Source organism: Oenanthe melanoleuca, chromosome 5, assembly GCF_029582105.1.
Source record: "Oenanthe melanoleuca isolate GR-GAL-2019-014 chromosome 5, OMel1.0, whole genome shotgun sequence".
Taxonomy (NCBI): Eukaryota; Metazoa; Chordata; class Aves; order Passeriformes; family Muscicapidae; genus Oenanthe; species Oenanthe melanoleuca.
This window is the reverse complement of record NC_079339.1, coordinates 18,900,585-18,923,166: the sequence shown is the minus strand read 5'-3', so window position 1 is coordinate 18,923,166 and position 22,582 is coordinate 18,900,585. Positions and strand designations below refer to the sequence as shown.

At 40.2% G+C, this 22,582-nt stretch overlaps 1 protein-coding gene across 5 annotated transcripts in view; it reads left to right on the top strand.

Annotated features, from left to right (window-relative positions):
* The window catches only part of SLC1A2 (solute carrier family 1 member 2), an 85,700-nt gene that overhangs the window by 40,792 nt on the left and 22,326 nt on the right, over positions 1-22,582 (top strand). For all 5 annotated transcript variants that reach the window (XM_056492164.1, XM_056492163.1, XM_056492165.1 and 2 more), the window contains exons 2-7: positions 9,306-9,445; positions 10,562-10,714; positions 11,331-11,581; positions 14,999-15,158; positions 18,147-18,273; positions 20,606-20,839. In XM_056492164.1, coding sequence (XP_056348139.1) covers positions 9,306-9,445; positions 10,562-10,714; positions 11,331-11,581; positions 14,999-15,158; positions 18,147-18,273; positions 20,606-20,839 — 1,065 coding nt within the window. The remainder of the gene's footprint in view (positions 1-9,305; positions 9,446-10,561; positions 10,715-11,330; positions 11,582-14,998; positions 15,159-18,146; positions 18,274-20,605; positions 20,840-22,582) is intronic.

The window sequence follows — 22,582 nt, the reverse complement described above, 5'->3', positions numbered from 1 at the left end:
AAGAGCCATTACTAAGAAATAAATTCATAGGAGAAACTGCATTTTGTTTCCCCTTTTATGACAAATTAATTCTTTCTGTCTCAATCAGAGCTCCTCGATCAGTCTCTCTTTCTGTGGACTATTCTGATTTATACAAACCCCCCCACTCTTCTACTCCTTTTTGTCCCTAGCCAGCATGTCTAGGAGCTGCTGCATTTCTGGTCTTCTCACATTCTCACTGGCTTAATCTTTGCTCAGTGCCCCAGAAAACTATGCTAATCCCCAGTAATTTCATAGCCTTTTTCTTTGTGCTACCTGGCACACCCCAAGTAGAAGCAAACTAAAGGTCATGATTTTACTTGTTTCAGAGTTTCTGAGGATGTATGGAAATAATTTTTTGCACAAAGGACACTATTATTGTATAATTTGTCATGATGATAATAATATGATTCATCCTTAACTCTTCATCTCAGCCTCAGTACATAGTTCTTGGGTAATGAAGCATGCACAGTCCCAGGTCATTACACCAATATAAAGCCTTATCAGCAAATTGGAGATATTCCACATGTGCATTATTACATAAATAAATTATCAGCTTTGTAGTAGGTAGTATACTGTCTGGTCTAAACAATAGTTTCTTGCTTTAGACTCTGAATGAGGCACAGAATAGAATCCCTGGAGATAGAAATTAACCTTGTTTATTCCAAACAAGAAACAAACTGGTGGCCCTTCTTGCATATAGAATTGATATCCCTCTAAAGTCTGAAATACAGAGTAAATCTGAATCTTGCCAAGGACTGTGGAAGCCTACAAGGACACTTGTCTGTGTGAGGTCTGAATAACTACCTTAGCTTTGTTCTTAGAAACTGTAGCTTAATCTTTCTCCATCAGGCTTTGTCATGACACTTAAATCAGAAAGTCAGTTAACTCACACACTTCCAGTGTGTGGAACTGCACGTGTGGAAGAACACCTGTAAAGCTTCCCATGGCTCCCTTCCATCAGACCCACCATGCAGTGAGTTCACAGGTGCTGTTACACATCCCCCCTTTTGCAACTGCAGGAATTTCTCTCTCTCCTCATTTCTAACACCTAGGTGTTATCCTGGTTGCTTTATCCCTATCTACCTGACACTTCCAAGGAGTTTCTAGGTATGGAGGTACATACATGTCTGTATAAAATACACTCATCTTCTTTCTAATAAAATCCATGTGATTCATTGTTATCTGTTGGATTCATGTGGTTTATGGTGCAGGGTTTCATGAAAAGTGAACTTCAGTTCATGATCTCTCCAGGGAGACTAATATTCTTTTCCACAGTATCTGCTATGAAATGCTCCATGAAATCTAAGCTGCAAGTCAATAAGAAAAATTGAGCATAGTAAAAGGCATTATCCATGCACTGTGGTCTGTCTAAAGAGATTATTGAATGCCATGTATGTGGCCATACACAGGATGTGTGATTATGAATAGCAAAGAATTCCTGCCTGGCAGATCCATCATCTTTACCTCTCTTATTATTCAGATGTATTGCTACAGCCCAGTTAATAAGTAAGTCAATATGTTAGTCAGTCAGACTAATGAAACCTTGGGGGAAAAAGTCTCTTCTACAGTGATATATATTTGTGAAAAGACCTGGATAGAGATGGAAAAAAGGATCATACACTTGTAAAAAAATTGTGTAGTGTTATACTTCATTTTCCTTTTCTCCTGCTATCAAGTGGCCTATAGACTAGCCTCTCTTTTCAGGACAATTAAGCTTTGTAAGCCAGATTTTAAAGCTGGTGAAACTGTTAAAGGAAGTATTTAATAAGCAGAAATCTTATGACAATTCTAATAGGATTTTAAAAGTGCAAACAAATGTAGCATAAATTTAAAGATTACAAACTCAGGTGGATCATGAGTTGTTTTCTTAAATGATCTCATGAAACAATACTTTAAAAAAATCAGAAGAAAGAGATGTAACTGGTAAGTAAATCAGAGTAAGAAGTCAGGTCACACAGACCACTGTTTTTCTCAGGTTCAGTAAGGACGCTGCTGATCAGCTATTTGAATACATAACTGGAGCATGCTAGAAGTATTTAGATTGGAAAAAGCCTTTAAGATCATTGAGTCCAATGGTTAAATGTTCATTGCCAACTCCTCCACCAAACCTTGTCCCCACGTACCACATCTACACTAACTAACCCCAGGGGTGGTGACTCAAACACTTCCCTGGGCAGCCTGTTCCAATGTTTTTTGGTGAGGAAAGCTTTCCATTTAAATTGTTTTATCTGTAGTTGCTGGGAAAAGAGACCAACCCCCACCTGGCCACAGCCTTCTTTCAGGCAGTTCTGGGGAGTGATAAGGTCCCCCCTGAGCCTCCTTTTCTCCAGGATAAACAACCCCAGCTCCCTCAGCTGCTCCACACAATACTTGTGCTCAGACCCTTCACCAGCTCCATTGCCCTTCCCTGGACATATTCCAGCACCTCAATGTCTTTCCTGTAGTGAGAGCCCTCAATCTGAACACTGGGTTTGAGGCATGGGCTAATCAGCTAATCAGTACTGAGTACAGGGGACAATCACTGTCCTGGTCCTTTGGCCACACTGTTGCTGATCCAGGCCAGGTGCCATTGGCCTTCTTGGCCACCTGGGCACACACTGGCTCATGTTCAGCTGCTGTCAACCAGCAACCCCAGGCCCTTTTCTGGTGGGCACTTTGTCCCCAGCCTGTCATGCTGTCTGAGGTTGTGAGCCAAGGGCAGGACCCAGCTCCTTCACTGAACTTCACGCAGCTGGCTTTGTCCCATCGATCCAGCCTGCCCAGATCCCTCTGCAGAGCCTTCCTGCCTTCCTGCCTTCCCACCCAGCCTGGTGTCATTTGGGAGCTGACTGAGGAACACTCCTCCAGATCATTGATAACGATGTCAAACAGGACTGGCCCCAACACTGAGCCTTGGGGACACCACTGGTGGTTGACCCTCAGCTGGATTGATCTCCAGTTTGATCTGGGTCAGCATCCAGCCAGTTTTTAACCCAGTGAACAGTTCACCTGCCCAAGCCATGAACAGCCAGCTTCTCCAGGAGGATGCTGTGGGAAATGGTGTCAAAGATTTTACTTAAGTGCATCTAGATGACATCCACAGCCTCTTGTTCATCCACTAAGGCGGTCACCTTGTCATAGAAGATCAGGTTGGTCAAGCAGGACCTGCCTTTCACAAGACCATGCTGGCTGGGCCTGATGCCCTGGTTGTTCAGATGTGCTTGTGATTAAACTCACTCGTATAATTATGTTAAACTCATAGAACGTACAGTAAATGCTAACTCAGATGAAACAACATAGCTGTAAATTGTTCCAGGGAGAAAAGTTGTTTTTCCTACAAAAAGGCAAATCATGCTTCAGGGTGTTGCTTGTAATATCAGTCCCTAGGCCAAATCAGGCTCCATAGTAAATCTCCACTCAGAATTCATTAATGTCTCACAAAGAAGAAAAAAGCCTACATAATGCAGTTAAAATTCAATAGAAGGGTTTAGTGGCAGCAAGTAGCTTAAACCCCTTGTTATTGCAGACTCTCTTGCAGACTGAAGCTTATGCTACTCTTGTTTGTAGGAGTTTCATGTGTTTGGTTTTGTACTTTTTTTATTTTTGTGCAGAATCTGAGATCTGACCAGATTATTTTACTGATATATAATGTAACCTTTAAGAACTGAACATTACATAGCAATGATAGGAGTGATACCAGAGCTAGTGTGTGTTTTCCATAATAAAAATATTTCGGCTCTTTCACCTGCATAGCCTGTCATATTTTGGCTCTACATGCTGAGCTTTACCAATTCCAGTGTGGTTTGAAAATATATCTAATATAAGAAATGAAACCCCCAAACTATAGCACATGGCATGGCACAGTGGGACAGTATAGTCCCAGACTGCCTCCCTAAAGAAGCTCAGCAGCTGTTGTCATGATATCATTAATTTAAGCAGCAGAAAACACTATTTGAGCTCCAACTAGAAGTTAGTTACCTGGTGAGCTCATGCTTGAGCCCTATTTTCACAAGAGCTGTGGCAAACATTTTGGGCTCCTTTCATCCAGCTAGTGAAATCCCTTTTGTTCTGGTGATGTTCCATAAGTTTTCCTAGTCACTCATCTTTTACCTAGCAACCAGAGCACGCCCTTTCCTACATATGAGACATGAGTAAACTGATCATGGGGTGGAGCAGATCCATACTTCCTGTCATGAACACATGTAATCCTTAATAATCAATGTTAGCTGTCTCTCCAGGGAAAGGGGGAGAGATACAACCCTAATCCAAGATTTCCTGCTGGCAAATATTCTTTAGGGCATATTATGCCCTCATTTACTCCCATGCAGTCCCTCTGATTGCTAGGAGGAGCTCTGTCAGTGAGGAATCACAAAGGTTGCTGTCCACCAAACTTCATCATACCATTTTTGCCATGGCTTTTCAGCTCCAGCTACATTTAAACCACTTGTCTAAGCACGATGGAATTGGCAAGACGAGGTCTGCAGTCTGTTCACTTTTTATTCTGAGGTCAAAAAAGCTGATTCAACTTTCTATGCCTCCTCTTTTTTCCTTCTTTCCTTAAGAACAGTCCTTCTAGGAACAATTGGACTTTTGTAGCTGCTGTTTATTCATTGCTTCAGAAGAGACCAGTGCTTGTTTGACAACAAACATGTAGCTCAAGAGAAGTTCTTAAACCCTGATCTTAAGCCCGTTGGTCCAAGGTTGTTTTCTCTAGAACAGCTCTTGCTACCTCGATTGAAGTAATTGCTACAAAACAAAGCAGACTTTTATTCTGAGAATACCTGCTTGATTAACTGACAGAGCTGAAATACCTAGAACAGAATAAACAGTCTCTGTTTACTTACCTTGTCCCCAACATCTGTTTTGACTAGCCTCGCTATGGTCTTTACCTACATTTTTCATTTAAATGAAAGATTATTTTTCCCCTCTAGCCTGTAATCTAGGTTTATGCCGAGATGGGGGAGTATCTGGGAGATGAAGAGTTCTTTCCCTTTGACTGAAAATAAAAGGGCATTGTCACTGAAACACTGTGAAAGTCATTAACCCTTAATTCTGTGAGGAAAGGAGATACATTTGGTAGCAAAGGAAAACCAAACAGTCCCCTCACCCCCCAAAACCTTTTAGTACTAGAAGCTTCAGTGTGAATACAAGAAAGAAAGAAAGAATTGAAGAAATACAGAGAGTAGACTATCCCAGATGGAACTGCAAGAAAACCTAAGGAAAATGCTTTAGGAGAAAATAGGAACAAAAAATAATAGGGACCTTAGTGCTTTAATAAATGATTTTCCAGAATATTGGCGCATTATGTGTAGCAACCAGCAAGAGAAACAGACTACAGCTGAAAAAGTGCAGATAAATAGATTATGTCATATAGCACTGTGTATCTTACATGCAAAACTATCTGTAAATATTTAGATAATGTAAATTGAAATGTTTATGGGCAGATTCTTTTTCTTGTACCTAGTGCACACTGAGAAGAGGTACAGTAGCTAACTTCTCAATTATTCAGGCAAGAGGTTGTTTCTTTGCTTAAAAGGGAGTAAAATTGAAGTTTACTTCTGATACTAAGTTCTATTAATGAACTTGTCAGGGTAAAGCATTTTTTAAATCAGTGAAAATATAGACTGTTCATTTTGGGAGAGTTTTGTTCTCTACTAAGGTGAATAAAAATCAAATCTCCTGGGCCCAAAGGAGTCTCTCTCTTTTCTAGGGAAACGTTCTACCTCAAAAGGGAGAATGGTAGGTGACAGAGCTAAGCAGAGCATCCTGCTAAATTATTCAAAAGCTACAACATATGTCTAGCTCTTGGTATGTGCTATTTGGTATGATCTACTGTTTCATGTGACTACTTTATTTATTTTACAATATTTAGTTCATTTTTTCATAAATCCTGTCAATATTATTAAGCATCTGTAGTTTCAGTCATCTGTAGTAAATATTATTGTCTTTGAAGGTCTTGGTACTTATGAGTTCTCTGTAGATCTGTTTTGGAGCTTAGCTGTTTGGCTGCTTGTCACAATGACACAAGAAAATAATGAGCAGAACTGATTTATGTCTTTATGTTCTGGCCTTAGTGGAGTTAGACTAAAAGATGTTTTGGTTGGATGGGTTTCAGATAAGCATTCAGAAAGGGTCCTTTGTTTGAATAGCCACAGAAGCTCAGCACAGTGGAACAACGATTTACTTAACTAAGGTAATAATTTGCATGTTTGAGAGATCACAGCTGCTAAAATGCATTCTTCCCTGTTTTGTGATACTTACCTGTGTAGAGAGATACCATTAGCACTGAGATTAAATTAAGGGTGTTCAGTTGTGTAGAAGGGCCTCTGGTTGTTGGTACACCTCTGGCTTTGTACTTGCGTACAGCACTGCCCATGAGCTGGGGTATAGCCAAGCTCCACTCCATCATGCATTCATTTTTTCCATCAGCATGAAAATGTGAAGGAGAAGAAAGTCTTATACATGTTTAAGTCCCTTCCCTGAACACTTTAGCATGGCACTGTGTCCTTCAGGGTATGAAGAAAGCTGTTCATGTGAGTGTGCAGTGTCAGTGGGAGATGGCAGAGGGGAAGAACAGGTCCAGGAGGGTCTTGTACTCTGCCCTGACTTACATCTGTGCATCTTCCATTGACTTCAATGGGCACTTCTTCAGTTATGTGACTGCAGGCTTCAGGTGCAAAAATTCTGTATTCTTCTGGAGCTAAGTATCATTTACAAGATGCAAAATAGAGGCACAAAACCAGCATAAGGAAGATGTCTTGGTCCATAAAACAAAAATTAATTTCTGTGACTCTAAGATAAATGGATTTTCCTCTAAAAAATTTCTATTGCAAAACTCAGATTTTGTCATGTGCTACACAAGAAGCTTCTCTTATCCTTCACAGAAAGTTTATATTTCACTATTTTTTCTCCTCCTCTCCTCCCACAAGAAAGTCAAAAGCCTGGAACAATACTTCCTCTCTGGTCCAGTAATAAATATGTCATTGTTGAAAAGCAGTGCTAACTCCTTTATGGTACCATTTTTCATGTTCTGATATTTATCTGTCATCACTTTTTGTAACATGGGTGCACAGTTATTGTGTTTTCCTACTCTGCCTTTTTTCTTTAAAAACCCCATATTCATCAGAATTTCAGTCCATGCTGAAGGTTCACTTACAATCTTGAAGGGATAGAGAGTGTAAAAATTTGAAAAATGGAAAAGGTTCCAGGAAACCAATCTAAAATTAGCCCAAAGTAAAATCATCAAGTACTTCTGTTTACTGATCCATTTCAGTTCCACCTAATTATTTACTAGTGAGCAAGACTCCAAGGTTTTCTTTTGAATTAGTTTCAGCTGTCCATATTTCAGAGTTTCTGAGGAATATATAATTAACCTGGAGTGAATAATAGCTCAGAACAAGCTATATGTTCATGTTTGGTATGCAAGTGGAACCAGTTGTAATCCTCAGTTGCAAAGTTTGGATCCCAAGTTCCTTGGGGTTTTGGGGCATTTCCACCAGTGATTTCATGGCTTTGGTGCCCATGAAAACTTCAGACACTGTCTCAACTTCCTTGTAATTCCTCAAGTTGTGTACATCATCCCCTGGCTAATCCTTATCTATCTCTGATACTTGCATGGATAAGTCTTCAAGAAGTAGGCGAGCCTCACATTTGAGCTGCCAGAATGTGCACTGGTTCTTTGTTATTTCACTGTCAGCAGCATATTTTGTTGTGACCACTGCTGTGAAATGTTTGTAAAATTGCAGAATAAAGATTACAACACTTGGAGGGGTTTTCCACATTAAAAAAAGAAGAAGGAATATTCTCTAAAGCATTTTCAAAGGGTGCTTTTTATAACCATCAAGTGTATTGGAAAGAAATGCAATTTCAATTTGAAAGGGAAAAATTGTAGAAATATTTACATCAAAATGAGTGGAATCTTATTACAAGTGTAAGAACTTTCTGTTGAAAAACTTTATAAAGACAAAATCTTTACAATATTAAAAAAAGGAGTTTTGATTAATTGGGAATGGCTCAGTACTGAGAACACTGAAACTTTATATATCTTTTCAGACCTGTTTGAGGTCTGTAAACCTCAGTCTACTGTTGTAGAGACATATTTTCTAAAATATTGTCCTAATCTGGCATAAAACCAGATCTCAACAAGTATAATTTTCTTGATAATAAAAATTTCGTTCTTTACCTATTTCTCATATTTACATAGCCTTAGCTTTTAGGGAAAATGTTTGATTCATACTAGTATTTTTAGTGGCCAGAGAAGAGTGGGGTGAGAACATGTGAGAAGAAAGCTCTACTGACACCAAGGTCAGTGGAGAAGGAGGGGAGGAGGTGCTCCAGGCGCTGGAGCTGAGATTGCTCTGCAGGCTGTGGTGATGACCATGGTGAGACAGCTGTGCCCCTGCAGCCCATGGGGACCCAAAATTTAACTCATACCCCTAAGTTGAGCCTGTTTTTCCTGTGATGGCATTTGATGAACTATTTCTCCCAGTTTGTATTTCAACCCATGAGCCCTTTGTTATATTTTCTGTCCAGAGAGGGGTAAGCAAGCAGCTTTGGTACCTGCCTGGCATCCAGCCAGCATCAACCTACTACACACTTCCTCAAATATAAACTAGAGTTAGAAAGAGAAGTTTTTCCTCTAACCACTGCCAATTCAATGAAACCAAAGGTTTTCTTGGGAAATGCATAGTTTTCTGACCAATTTTCAGTAGCAATTGAACAAGTCTCATGACAACCAAGTTAAAAGTATTCTCTTGACCTCAGCATTCTGATTATATTAAAATAAAATGTTAATGTTGAAATTAAATGTTTTCAAAAGATTAAGCAAAATGTTATTGAATACTTTATTTTGCAAATAAATCCTAATTTTTAAACTATTGTTCTCAGTTGGAATTAAATAAGGTATTAAAATCTACATTTTCCTGCTAGTAAAAACTTTGCTCTTCAGCTTTCTCTCCTACTTAAATTAACAGCCATGGTCTTTGGGAAAACCAAGATTTTGAGCTCCACGCCAGTAGTTTAATCCATAAAACATTTGAGATTATATGTCCAGTGAATTAATTCTGATTGTATCTCTGCCATTTGAGAAATAACCACAAAAAATACTGTGAAGGCTACACCTTTAGAAGGACACCCCATTGCCATTTCAGGCTTCTTTGGGGCAGTAAATATGCAGTATTTATGAAATGTGGGAGGTGGTGGAATATGTGTCAGATTCCTCAGTTATATATGATGGAAGTAGTCCAGAATTTCCCTTTTGGCATCTTGTGCTATACCTTCTACTTGATTTTCACTTTTTATTCCAGTGCCAACAATATGCCTAAGCAAGTAGAAGTCCGGATGCATGAAAGTCATTTAAATCCAGTGGAGCACAGATCCAGGAACATATGTGTGCAGTTCTGCCAGTCTCTCCACAGGAATCTGCTCCTGACTCTCACTGTGTTTGGTAAGCTACATCTGCTGCTCTGGACCCTCTGTGTGTATCTGCATTTGTTCCTGTGGCACCACAACCCCTGTCTGTGGTCTTCAGCTGCTCAGCTGAACAGCCAGAGAGCAAATAGGACACCCATGGGCACTGCTTGTGCAGCTCAGGTGAGCAGGGTATTCCTGACACAACACAGAGCAAATCCACACCACTGAGGTAGCTGCTTTGGAAAGGAGTGGGATTTAAACCCCAAGGCCTCTCAGGTCAGTGTCATCCAGCACACTTTTTTTCCCTCAGTGATTTGAAAAAAAAGAGACAAAAACTCTTCAAAATTTTCTTTTATCTCCCAGTTTACACTTCACTAGTTTTAAAGTTTGTCTTCCCTCTGTGTAGCTGTAAGCCAGCGCTCCATGATCTCATCCTGAATATTGCCTCTGGCTTTAGCAGCTTCCAAATACGGAACAGTTTGACATTTTATTGTGGTTCACTGGCTCTTTGCCTGTTTCTTTTTCACTGAAAGCCCAACAGCCATATGCAGCAAATTTGTAGATGTACTCTTGTTATTGTTTGAAAAACCAGCTGCAACTGGTCTCAAATTACAAATTTCATCTCCATAATTTCAGCCTGCAAAACCCCATACTGCTGAAGTGTTTGCCTTGAATCACCTTTTAGAGGTGTACCTGATGCTGTCCAAGAAAAAAAATTAAATATACATATATTTTTCATTGCATCAAAGAGATGCTTCATATTCAGAATTGCTGCAAATCACAAACAGAAGCTTTGCTATCAGGTTTTATTACGCTTGGGATCAGGAAAAAAGGCATTCTGGATGTAAACATAAAATACCTGCTCACAAAGATCATGTTATGAAAGCAGACATGGCATTTTTTTCCCTAATCTATGCTTTAACAGCCTCAATCCTGAGCAGGAGGTTTAAGTTTGATCACTTTATCCACATAAATGGTGAGAAGTTTGTTTAATTTGAGAACACCAGCACAAGGAGAAGGATGCAGTGCACAAAAAAAGGAATAAGACACGAGCCCAAGAATCAAGTTTTCTTCAAATATATGTGCAGTATTCCACATAAGGCAGTTCCTTCCAATACCTACCTGCTCCTTTTTTTTGTTCTTCTTCCAGGTGTTATCCTGGGTGCAGTGTGTGGGGGTCTCCTTCGTCTAGCAACACCCATTGACCCTGACATCATCATGTTAATAGCCTTCCCAGGAGATATACTCATGAGGATGCTAAAAATGCTGATCCTCCCTTTAATTATCTCCAGTTTAATCACAGGTAAGATCCATTAGCCATAAATACTTTAAGATGCTTCCTACAGATATCACCTGGTTTGCTTTTTGTGATGTAGGAAGAACAATGGTGTGATGCTGTCAGCATTTTGCAGCTGCAGTGGGCATTTCAGAGTAAATTTCTGAGTAACTCAGTTGGCATTAGTATGTGTATGCTCCAGTGAGTTTATTTCCAAACACATGCTACCATCAGAAATTTCTTAATATGCTGTTTAATCTAATTTCTGGATTGCATCTTGCAAATAAAATAGCATGACACTAGTGAGCCTAGCCTTTCTGACTGTGTGGTGTCAGCCAGACCATGACCAGTTTGCAGAAGTCAAGGGCAAAAGATGGCAGAGATCTTCTCTATTTTTCAATGCTTCCTCTGCAATTAGATGGAGTTTTAAATTCTTCTCTTCAAGTTATAGGCAGTAGGCACTGCATACATAAGAACTAGAGGGAGAAGTATCAGTAATCTGTCTCATGGTGAGAATATCACAGGGATGAAATTAGCCACCCATTGGTAGTCATTAAACTTTGAAAATTAGAAAGGATTTATTTTATAATTATTGAATTGGCTATTGAGTGCCCATATGTTTGCTTTTGTTAAACACCTGCAGGACTGTCTGGATTAGATGCTAAAGCAAGTGGCCGGCTGGGGACAAGAGCCATGGTCTACTACATGTCCACCACTATTATTGCTGCTGTGCTGGGTGTGATTCTGGTTTTAGCCATCCATCCAGGGAATCCCAAACTCAAGAAACAGCTTGGTCAAGGGAAGAAGAATGATGAAGTATCTAGTCTGGATGCCTTCTTGGATTTGATCCGAAACTTGTTCCCTGAAAATCTGGTTCAAGCTTGCTTTCAGCAGGTAACTCCTTCTGCTCCTTGTTTACATCTTAAACTTGCCAAGGTTGTCTGTAGAGTTAATGTCATTGTTTAGATTAATCAGAGAAATGATGATGTAAGGAGGAATACAGGTCTAAAGTCTTGAGAAGGTAAATTAAAGAGCATTATTTATAGCTGCCTTGGTTTATGTTGTTATTATTTAAATTCATTATATTTTAAAATGAAGTTTATTTTAATTTTGTTATTAAGTAAACTTTAATTTTCTCCATGCTTTTCATACTGTATCTATGGTCATGCATGCTGGCTTGGTCTTTCACCCAGGTTGTATTTTAACTTGGCTGTTAGAGATGATGGACCTGCAATGTCATTTGGAATATATGGATGATCATTAATCCAGATCGTTGCCAAAATGGTACCCCAAAACCCAACTTCTCATAATCTCTATTGCTGTGTTAGAGCCCAGAGGAGATGGGGATAATAGATCCAAAGGGCTGACCCACCTACAGGTGGCTCCATCTCACCAGCTTTGGAGAATGCTGGGAAGAAAGGATGCTTGCACAATGTGTTTCTTGCTCTGTAGGGAGATAATTTTGTCAAAGCTTTTCACCAGTGCTTAATCAAAACACCTTGACTTTAAGAGGTAAAATATGCTTAAGAATATTTCTTGTATGTAAGATGCTTTTCCCTCCAACTGAATTGTTTGTTTGAAAGTAATGCAGACAGGGTTTTGGGGGGTTGTTTTTTTTTTTTGTTTTGATTTGGTTTTGTTTGTTTGTTTGGAGTTTTATTTGTTTTTTGCATGTAACAGGATTTGTTGCCAAACCTGTTCTTAAGTGTTCCTGTGTGAAATGGCATGATAGCTGGTACTGTGGTTATAGCCAAAGAAAAAAGTAAAGAGAAGAGAGGGGGAAGGGAGAAGAGGCCATGGGAGAGTGAAGAATGGAGGGTGACCTAAACTGCCAAAAGGGCTTGGATTGCTTCACTTCTTACAGGGACTTCCACATAAAAACTTATAATCCTTGGGGATTTAGAGAGGGAACATTCTCAATATTTCCAAATCATCATGGGAATGTCAGTCATGCGGTCAAACTGTTGGTGGCTAAACATCACATGTAATGTGAAATGTATTTTTGCAAAATTGAGTGAGGGAAAACAGGGTGCTTATGGTTTTTTCTTCCTCTCCCTCATCTGGACTGTGGAAGAGAGGAAAATGCAATTTCTTGTCAGTCAAAAGTGGTCAAATATCTTGACAAAGGGGCAAAAAAAAAAAGCAGAAAAAAAGATGAATTAAGCTACCTTTGTCAGGCTTTTTAAAAAACATTATTTTTTCAGTGTATGTAATACCAACGTTCAGGTTACTTCAGTAGTTATGGATCATCAATTTCACAGATTATTTTAAAATTTAATTTAAAGAAATAGCTTTTTGGCTTTTCAGTGTTTGACTTTAGCAGATTCCAGACTAATTTCTAGTGAAAACCTGTGCCACAAAGTCACATTTCATTTGTAAAGTGTGACTAGATGGAACTTTTGCTTCTGTTAGCCCTTAACTCCTCTGTAAAGAGTTAGGCTTTACTTTTCTCTCTCTTTAGGATGAAAATTGCCTGCTTTAATGGTGTCAGCATATATTTTTTTTCCTACATGTGTGCAGTCTCTCTCCATAGACACTCATAGTTTCCAGGTAGCCTTAGGAGGAAGAAATGTTTTGCAGCAATCCTGCAAAGAGTGGCTCTGAAGGGTGCACAGCAATGGTGCTGAACAGTGTGTGGGGAGGTTTTTGTGCCTTCCATTGCCACCTGGCAAAGCACAAAGAAGAGATTCATGTGCAGCTTTGGAACTGTTCATTTGCAAACTGGACTGTGGGCTATCATGAGACTTCAATCTCTCCTGAATTTTAGCATGGTCCACAAAAAGGTTTACATTTTTAGTGAAAGTTGCTATTCCAGCAGAAAAACATGGGACCATCTATAAATATGATTATGGCTATGACATATAAATTATTTTCTAGTCTCAGATGTGGTCAGAATATAAGCTTTATGTCAGACTTAACATTTTTAGAGACTGTGGCCATGTGCAAAGGACTGCTGAGGATCTTTGACTTAAGTGACTCCAGTGGAATTTGTGAGTGTGAACAGTCTAATATTTTATAATTTATTTCCATTACTCAGTTCTCACATTCTGAACACCTCACATAAAAAAGTACTGTGTTGACAAAATCCCTTAGATAAAATTTAACTCTGAAAAAAAAAGTAGGCATGCAAGAAAGTTAGGTGGTTTCAGGACAGCTGAAGAGTTTCTCATGCAAAGCTATGTAGGTGTTCTGTCTATATTACCCTCTCCAGATTTAGGCAGCAGGTTTCAGAAGGAGAGATGTAAGAGATTTTAAAACCATGAGGCTTTAAACCATATGGATCAAATCTGGATCATCATCCATAGTACTACAATGGCCATGTCAACAAGAAAGCAGTGCAAATGTTCTTTAAAAAGCTAATGCACAGTCTGTTATCTTGCTAAGTGTTTCCAGGAGCACAGAGAGTAAGGAGCAGGTGGGAAAACATGGCAAGCCAGTCACAGCTTCCAAAACATTTTGCCTGTCCCAGGACCATGAAGAGGCGGAATAAGGGTCAAGGTGTGAAGTGGGAGGAAAACCTCCCTTCTAAAAGCATCTCTCTTTTTCCACTACCTCCTCCCTTTTTTCCTAGCTGTAACCTCAAGCTCACTTCTCTCCTACCACACCTTCCCAGCTTTTCCTTTACTCTGCCTTTCATGGGCCAGGAAGAGTCCAAATGCGTTCAGAAGTTGACGCCTTCTTTTTATATTTTTATTTTTAGGTGGTCAGATTTGTATCTGGCAGCATTGGCAATTTTTCTGTTATCTATCCCCCACAATCTTTTAGTTAGAGAGCTCAGGGGACTGTGTATATTCCATTTTGAGTTCTTGCAGTCAAGAGCTCAAAAGCTGTAAGAGAAGTGTTGGAAATGTCCTGAATTTTTGATTCAAGTTAACTATCAAACTGGGATGACTGCAGCTGTACAGACCATCCTGAATAACAAGCCTCACTCCAGATTTTCTGACTGATCTTAGAGGCACTTAGCTTTTGGTGCTAAACAAATGGTATCAGCCTGTAACTCACAGTGACTGCCTTGCCAAAGGGACTAACTATCTGCAAAATGTTCCATTGTAGTGATAAAAACCATGCATTTACCATACTTTTCATATTAGAGTCATGAGGAAGACCCCCAGTACTTTGTAGCACTTGAAGCTGTTGAAAAATAAAACTTAGTTTTGGAAGAAGGGTTGAGAGGCTGTGGAATGCATGTCCAATCCTTTAAAAATATAGTTCCCTGGAATTTCAAGTGAAGAATTTTTATTAATTCCTTATCTACCATATGGGTGCATTCATTCTATTTGCAATCTCATCCTCCCTTTTTATTACCTTCAGATCCAGACAGTCACCAAGAAAGTGCTGGTGCCACTACCTGTGGAAGAGCCCCCCAATGTCACTGATTCTGCTCTTGCTATGGTGAATGAGACAGCACCACCTGAAGCCCAAATGGTCATTAAGAAGGGACTTGAATTTAAGGATGGCATGAATGTCCTGGGTAAGAAAATTTTCTGCCAGTCAAATATGCCTGTCAAATATGACAAACATGATATGTATGTCACAGCTTTTTGCTGTGGCTAGGTCAGTGTTTTCTGATCTGGTCTTCAGTGCATGCTTAGTCTCTCCAGATAATCACCAAATGTTATCACCTACTGGCTGTCCATTGGTCTTTGAGATATCACAGAAATCAGCAAGTGAATTGTTCTGGATTGGCAGCTTTGTGGTTATGAATTGCAGGAGTACAGTGGCAAAGCACGTAGGAGGTACCCAAAATATCCTTTCATCCTAGAAGAAGCTGACCTAGGCTAATACTAATGCATATTGGCAAAACAGTATGGGGGAGAGCTTCAAGAGCCAGAGCTTCACACACCCCCTGATGGGTCTGAGCTAAGCTGTTTCCAGTAGGTGTCTTGGGTGTGCTGAACTAATTTGGCTTGAGGCAGAGCCTGAAGTGAGAGGTGGAGTGTGAACCACACCACCCAAGAAAAATCCCAGAAAGGCTTGACACATTTCTGAGTCACAACTCCCTCTTCCTTTCATCTTGGCTGCTGACCTTTACCAGCTGCAAATGCCATCATGCCATCTTGTCTGGACAAGCCAGCAAGTGGAGGTGGTAGGAAAACTTTGCCTATCTCCCACCCTTTCCTGAAGCAACTGTTCAGTCTGGGATGGGGGCACACGAGAAGCAAACAGCTTCCACACCACTTCTATTTTCTCTTCTGTGCCTAGAGTCTGTCATCTGAGAGAGGAGTGCTCCTCCTTCAACTCCTTGCTTTCTGCATGTGGGTGAAGTCAGTCCAGATTAGCTCTCAATTTGCAGCCTCACACCTACACTCAAAGATGCTCTGTGACAGCAGGTCCACAAGGCTGAGGCTGACACCTCTGTGTCTATAGCTGTTGTCCTCAAAGTGGGACAGTATGCTGGGGTACCTGATCCCCTGCTTTCTCTCACCACTGGGCCATAACCTTTGAAATGGCCTCTTAGAGCTGCTGAGCAGCTCTTGCACAGCAGCCGCCGTGCCTGCAGACCTTCCTGAGCTGTTGGTGAGTTGGTTGGCTGCTTTGCTTAGATATGGGGGAGATGATAGCATCTGTAAGCTGGTCTTGTTTTTCTGTGAAGCAGCCTGCTCTACAAGAGCCTTGTATCCTGCCTGCCTTCATGGCTCTTGTTCCATTCAGCATCTCTGGGCAGAGGAGCCACTTTCTGAGCTGCAAGTTGGCATTTTGCACCAGGCATGAGGCAGCAGCTCATTGCCAAGGCTGTTTATCTTCCTGCTTTTTTCTCTCCTGGAATTCTGCTTCTGCATTAAAATGAAACAGTTGTTCTGACATCAGGGATGCATCACATTCAATGCTGGGCTTTTTTTTTGCAGGCTCTGTCATGGATAAGGAAAGATCTAGGAGTCTGAATAGAATTTCTACAGAAAAGAAATACACAGTTTAGCTGGGGAATTTGCTGTGGTGTTTTGACCAATGACTCTCAAATGTTCTTGAGTTTTTTGGGTTTGTTTGGTGTGGGTTTGATTTTGAATGAAGAAATGAAAATGTTGTGGGAATTGCCACCCAGTTTGGATAAGCTGTACAAGCCAGGCAAATTCCTGCAAATAGGAACCAATCTGACTCTCATGACTAACATAACAGCTCATTTGGAATTAATGAACAAAACTACCTATTAACATTTTCTAATGCAGATTCTGAATTCCAGGAAGTAACTCGGTCTCTGAAAAGCTTTTCATCATTTCTCTCCGCTCTGCAGCACACAAACATATGCTTCACTTCCCTATTCAACTGACTCAACAAAGATAGCTTGGTTCTAAAGAATGACTTTGTATCCAGGAAATTGGATTTAAAAAAAGAAGAAAAAAATCTGGTTGCTGAACCAGTGTGAGGATATGGGACAGCCTGTCTTTTCCCAGGGTACTGGCAGCTCATAATCCCTTATCTTGAATGTTTTTGTGTCCCAATAAGTTTTTTCCACAGGAATTTCCCAGATGAGTTTACACATTGGTTAAATACTGGACTCATATGATAACTGAAAATTTAGCCTCAAAGAATGGCTGAAGATTCAAACCATCTGTCACTATCAGCTAATAATCCAGCTCTGGACACTGAAAATTTCTGGAGGTGAAAGGCTAGCATTGAAGAAACAGCTCCAAAGTAATCCATGACAGATGCACCAGGTTTTTTTTTACACTGATAGTCCAATACTCCACATATTCACACCTTAGAATTTACCTTTAGGAGCCAAATGTTGCCCATATTGAATGCTATAATTTTGCACCCACTGATAGCCTTTTCAGTGAGATTAATCTGCTTACTGGGAGTTCTGTGGTTAAGTGCAATACTCACCTTCTCCTCCCACCTCTACCTTATTCATTTAATGGGAATAATCCTGGCCTATAAAAGTTCTAGGGCTCCTTTTGCGTTTCCCTGCACTCCAGGACTGATTGGTCTCTAAAGGCACTTTTCTAAAGCCTGAGAAAATTCCTCTTGGTTTTCAGTAACTGTTCTAACAACAGAGTTACAGTGCAGCACTGTGTTACCTTTCCCATTTGCCAGGGCTCATGAGGTTTCTAACAGCTGAATGGCACTGAAAAGATAACTGTGCATGTGTTTTTGATGATCAGATCAATACAGGGAAAAAATCCAACAAAACTGTAGTTGGGCTAGGAAATTGGAATCTAGTAAAACGTTGAAGAATCAAAGGTTTTCTGGTTTTGATCATGGTAGTTGAGCATGAGTACATATTAAAAAGTCCCAAGACGTGTAATACCCTACAGTTGTGAAATCCTGAGCAATTTGCTCTAGGATGGCCCAGCTTGAGCAGGGAGGTTGGACCAGATCACCCACTGTGGTCCCTTCCAAAGTTACCTCAACTGTGATTCTATGCCTCTGTGAAATCTGGATTTGCAGGTAGCATCAAGCCATTGACTTAGTGCAAAAACTTCCTAAAAGCCTTCTTTTTGTCTGCAATTTTTCCCTATAGGTTTGATAGGATTCTTTATTGCTTTTGGCATTGCTATGGGGAAAATGGGAGAACAGGCCAAGATGATGGTGGATTTCTTCAACATCCTGAATGAGATTGTAATGAAGCTAGTAACCATGATCATGTGGTAAGTTTGTAGTTCTAACTCACAGAACAAAATAGTCATTTTTAAAACATTAATATGGTGATGCCAGTTTGTTAGCAAACAGTGTAATTAAATAGTTGACTTTCTAAAGCCTTGGCAGGTATATTAGAACCAGAATAGCATTATTTCTATTTGGTGAGGATTATTTAGGACCCAGTTTGAGTAATTTCTGAAGAGATTATGTTCTTTGTGTGCTGAAATACAACATGTGCATGCACCAGCAAAGGCCTTCAAATGCCACATTGACTATGGAAGCTCATTAAATAAGAGAATATTATATAAGCAAGAATGGCTCACAAAAAAAATCCCAATTTTCCTGGGAGGTTAGCATAATCCCAGGGTATTCCCTAGAAGGTATAATTATTTTTAAAAAGCCTGTAGATATACTTTATTCACGGTCTTCTTTAGTAAAAATAATTTTGCCATCAAATAAAATTCCAGCAGTTTTCAGTGATGTGTAATCCTTTCACTCCTAGTTTCTGCAGAATGTGTCTTACAGCCTTGCTGCAATGGGATCACTGGAAGAGATCTGCCCTGTTTTGAAGTACACTCATTTTTATTAATGAGGCCTCACTTGCCTTTAAGGAAGTGACTTCCCCCAATTAAGTATGACCCCTTGTTTACTCTTCTGTGAGGGGACTGACTCTCTCTCTCTTTTTTTTTAGTGTTTCTTCTGAGTTCTTCCCCACAGCTATTTGAATGCCAAGCATGGCCACCTCACATAAAGCCAGTTTTCCAGCACCTAAAAATGCATTGCTGTGTTTGCCATTGTACCACTGTGTTCCCTAGGTCTTTGAGATCAGAAATAGCCACTCCAGCAGAACACATGTGTCATGGCTCATTGCTACCTGCCATTCCCTGGTGTCCCTGGGTGTGATTCCTTGAGTTACAAGGCTGCCCTCCTGTCTGCAGCTCAATGGACACAGTGTCTAGGAAAGTAAGGGTGCCTGAAGCACAAGCCATCAGCACCATCAGTGTTTCACAGGGACACTGTTAGGCAGGAGTGATGCAGACAGCAACAACAGTGTGGAAATGTGCAGAATAACAAAAAGAACCTGAAGCAATGACCTTGCATTCCTGTTATGCTTCTGCTTTTCTGTAGATGATCTTGTTGCATAAAACCATTTATTCATAAAACTTTCAATATTTACTCAATCTCCGCTCAATAGAGAGATGGTGACTATACTCCCATAACCCTCCAGGAGCTAGAATTTACTCTTACTTAGCACCATTTGGTAGATGTAATACCCTGCCTTCAATATAAATGTTCTCTAGTAGTCAGTGTTGCAACAGCAGGAAATCTTTCAACTTTCAAGAAATTCAGTGTAAATATTTATTTTTATTGATGTGCTTTTTGTTTCTCTTCTCATGAAGAAAGGAAATTCATGTTGGGAATTTCTTTTGCTCATCTCTGTTTAGAATTTTTAAAGATTTGTTGAGGCCAGAAGCAAAGGGGATTTAGTGTGTGTTTATAAAGAAAAATGCACTTCCTTGTGCAGAGTTACATTTTGTTTGGTTTATGCTTGCTCAGCACCGACATCTGTACCTCCCATGGTACCTACAGACTCTGAGGAGCATGGCATTGCTACACAAGCATAAAACAAACAGACATCTGGCTCTGACACCATGCAACTCTCTGTAAGATATGTATTTTGTCAAGTACATTGAAACGTGGCATTTTATGATAACTGGTGTAACAGCTGGCCATGCATTTGAAGTGATTGAAGGCTTTCCAGGCCTTGGGCACATTGCTCAAGAAACCATGAGATAATCTAACAAAAACCAGGAAACACTCCTATTCTGAAAGTCAGTTTCCTTTGTATTGTCTTAATGATTGAGGAGGCAAAAACCCTACCCTGAGTAACAAAAATACATAATTAATGAAGAATCCATAAATTAAAAAGCATTTGTCTGAATTATTGAAAGAACATAGTGGAAACATTTTCAGCCTTCAAGATATAAACAGTTCATTTCAACAAATAGTTTAACTGAAGTAAATAATTCAAGCCCCTGAAACCACATAAACAATGGGTTGTAAAAGTTATGTTTTAAGAAGAAATCTACACCATTCTTTATAATGATGCAAGCCTGTGTAGCATTATCATATACTTGTACAATGTTATTTCAGGATTACAAACTATTCAGGAAAGGCATATTCCACTTGATAGGATGGAAAATGAAGTAGATGGGGAATTTGCTGGAGATGGCCAGCATTTTACAAAATGGTGTGAAAACATCCCCTATTTTGTTCAGCACAGTTTTTATGACTGCAGTGCCAAGATGAGTTCTGTCTATGCTTGTTCTCTTTCTCCAGGTATTCCCCGCTGGGTATTGCTTGCCTCATCTGTGGAAAAATCATTGCCATCAAGGACTTAGAAGTAGTTGCTAGACAACTTGGCATGTACATGGTCACTGTGATTGTGGGTCTTGTCATCCATGGAGGGATCTTCCTGCCCCTGCTCTACTTTGTGATAACAAGGAAAAGCCCATTTTCATTCCTTGCTGGGATTTTCCAGGCATGGATCACAGCACTAGGCACAGCTTCCAGGTACACCTGAGAAATACCAGGAAAAAAATCTCTGTTTGTATTTTAACCAATTTTGGCAAAATAATTTGACTTCAATATAAAGCTGAGCATTTTAGACTTGTTAATGCACAGAACAGACTCAGAAAATTCTGTAGGTAACACAGCTGTCAGTACTAAATTTTTAAAAATCAAAAATTGGTGTTTTGCATTGGGGTAGTCAGTAGATCTTGAGCTGAAAATGTTTTTCGATTAAATAGCATATTTTAAGGTGTTTTCCTTCAATAAATGTTTTATATCTGAAGAAAAATTTCAGTTTCATTAAAAAAGTGAAAGCAAAAAACCCTAGTTCAAAACAGACCACCAGAAAACTGAGCATTCTTGATCTGAAGAATGCCTTGAGAGAACTGTAATCCAGCTGTCTCTTTGGGTCTACCCCAACCACTCTGCTGAACAGCTTCTCCCTTGATGAACAAGTCTCTGGGGGAGCTTACTGATGTGCATAAATACCTGATGGGACATACTGAGAGGATGAAGTGGTGCCCATTTTCAGTGGTGCCCTGGAAGAGAGGCAGTGGGCACAATCTGAAGCACAGAAGTACCATCTGAACACCAGAAAACTCTTTTTGCTGTGATTTACTGCCACACTGCATGAGTGCTGGCACAGGTCACCCAGAGGAGCTGTGGAGTCTCCATCCCTGGAGATCTCTGTGGGCACAGTCCTGGGAAATGTGGGAAACCTGCCCCAGCTGCCCATGCCTTGAGCAAGGGGCTCAGGATGGGTGACCTCCAGAGATACACTCCAACCTCAGTAATTCTGTGGCTCTGTGATAAACAATGCTAGATTATAGGAGATCTGCTCTGGCCAAGAGTTTTCATAAATGACAATTTACCTAAGGCTTTTGTTCATCAAAGTATTTGAGTTTCCACTCCAGCAGTATTTTTAAATGGAGGGGTTTTATTTCGAGCAAGTGAATGTCATGACCTGAAATATTCCCACAAAAGCAAGGCACTGTGTGTCTTTGCAAAGAGCTGTTCTCTTCCAGCCATCTTTTGTATCTTTTCCTATCCTTCTACTATGTTTCACATCCTTTCTTCCTGTCCTCCAGTGTCAGGGAACAACATGGGGTGTGTTTTTTTTCTGGATTTTTCAGTGAATGCAATACTGATTTCTCCATTTAGAGTGAATTCACAATCAAAGAAATTTAAAATTTGTCCCTACACTCAGAGGTCTGTGTGTCACACTCAGAGGTCTGCACATCAGTGTTGCAGTTCAGTTCTTAAAATTGTTAGAAAAGCCTCTGTCTGAATTAAGGGGAAAACAAAACCATATGCCAAAGTCAATAGTATGGATTTTATTGGGAAGGGAAGGGAAGGGAAGGGAAGGGAAGGGAAGGGAAGGGAAGGGAAGGGAAGGGAAGGGAAGGGAAGGGAAGGGAAGGGAAGGGAAGGGAAGGGAAGGGAAGGGAAGGGAAGGGAAGGGAAGGGAAGGGAAGGGAAGGGAAGGGAAGGGAAGGGAAGGGAAGGGAAGGGAAGGGAAGGGAAGGGAAGGGAAGGGAAGGGAAGGGAAGGGAAGGGAAGGGAAGGGAGAAAAATAGAAAAGAGGTGGGAAGACAGAAACAGTGACAGATTAAAGAAAGTATCACCACTCTGTGAATCCCACCAGCCTCCCATTGATGCTGTCCATCAGGTCTTCATGGTGGTGAGGGTGACCCAAAACACAAAGAATCCAATGGATTACTATAGGTTCAGGCCAGGTGGGAAAGC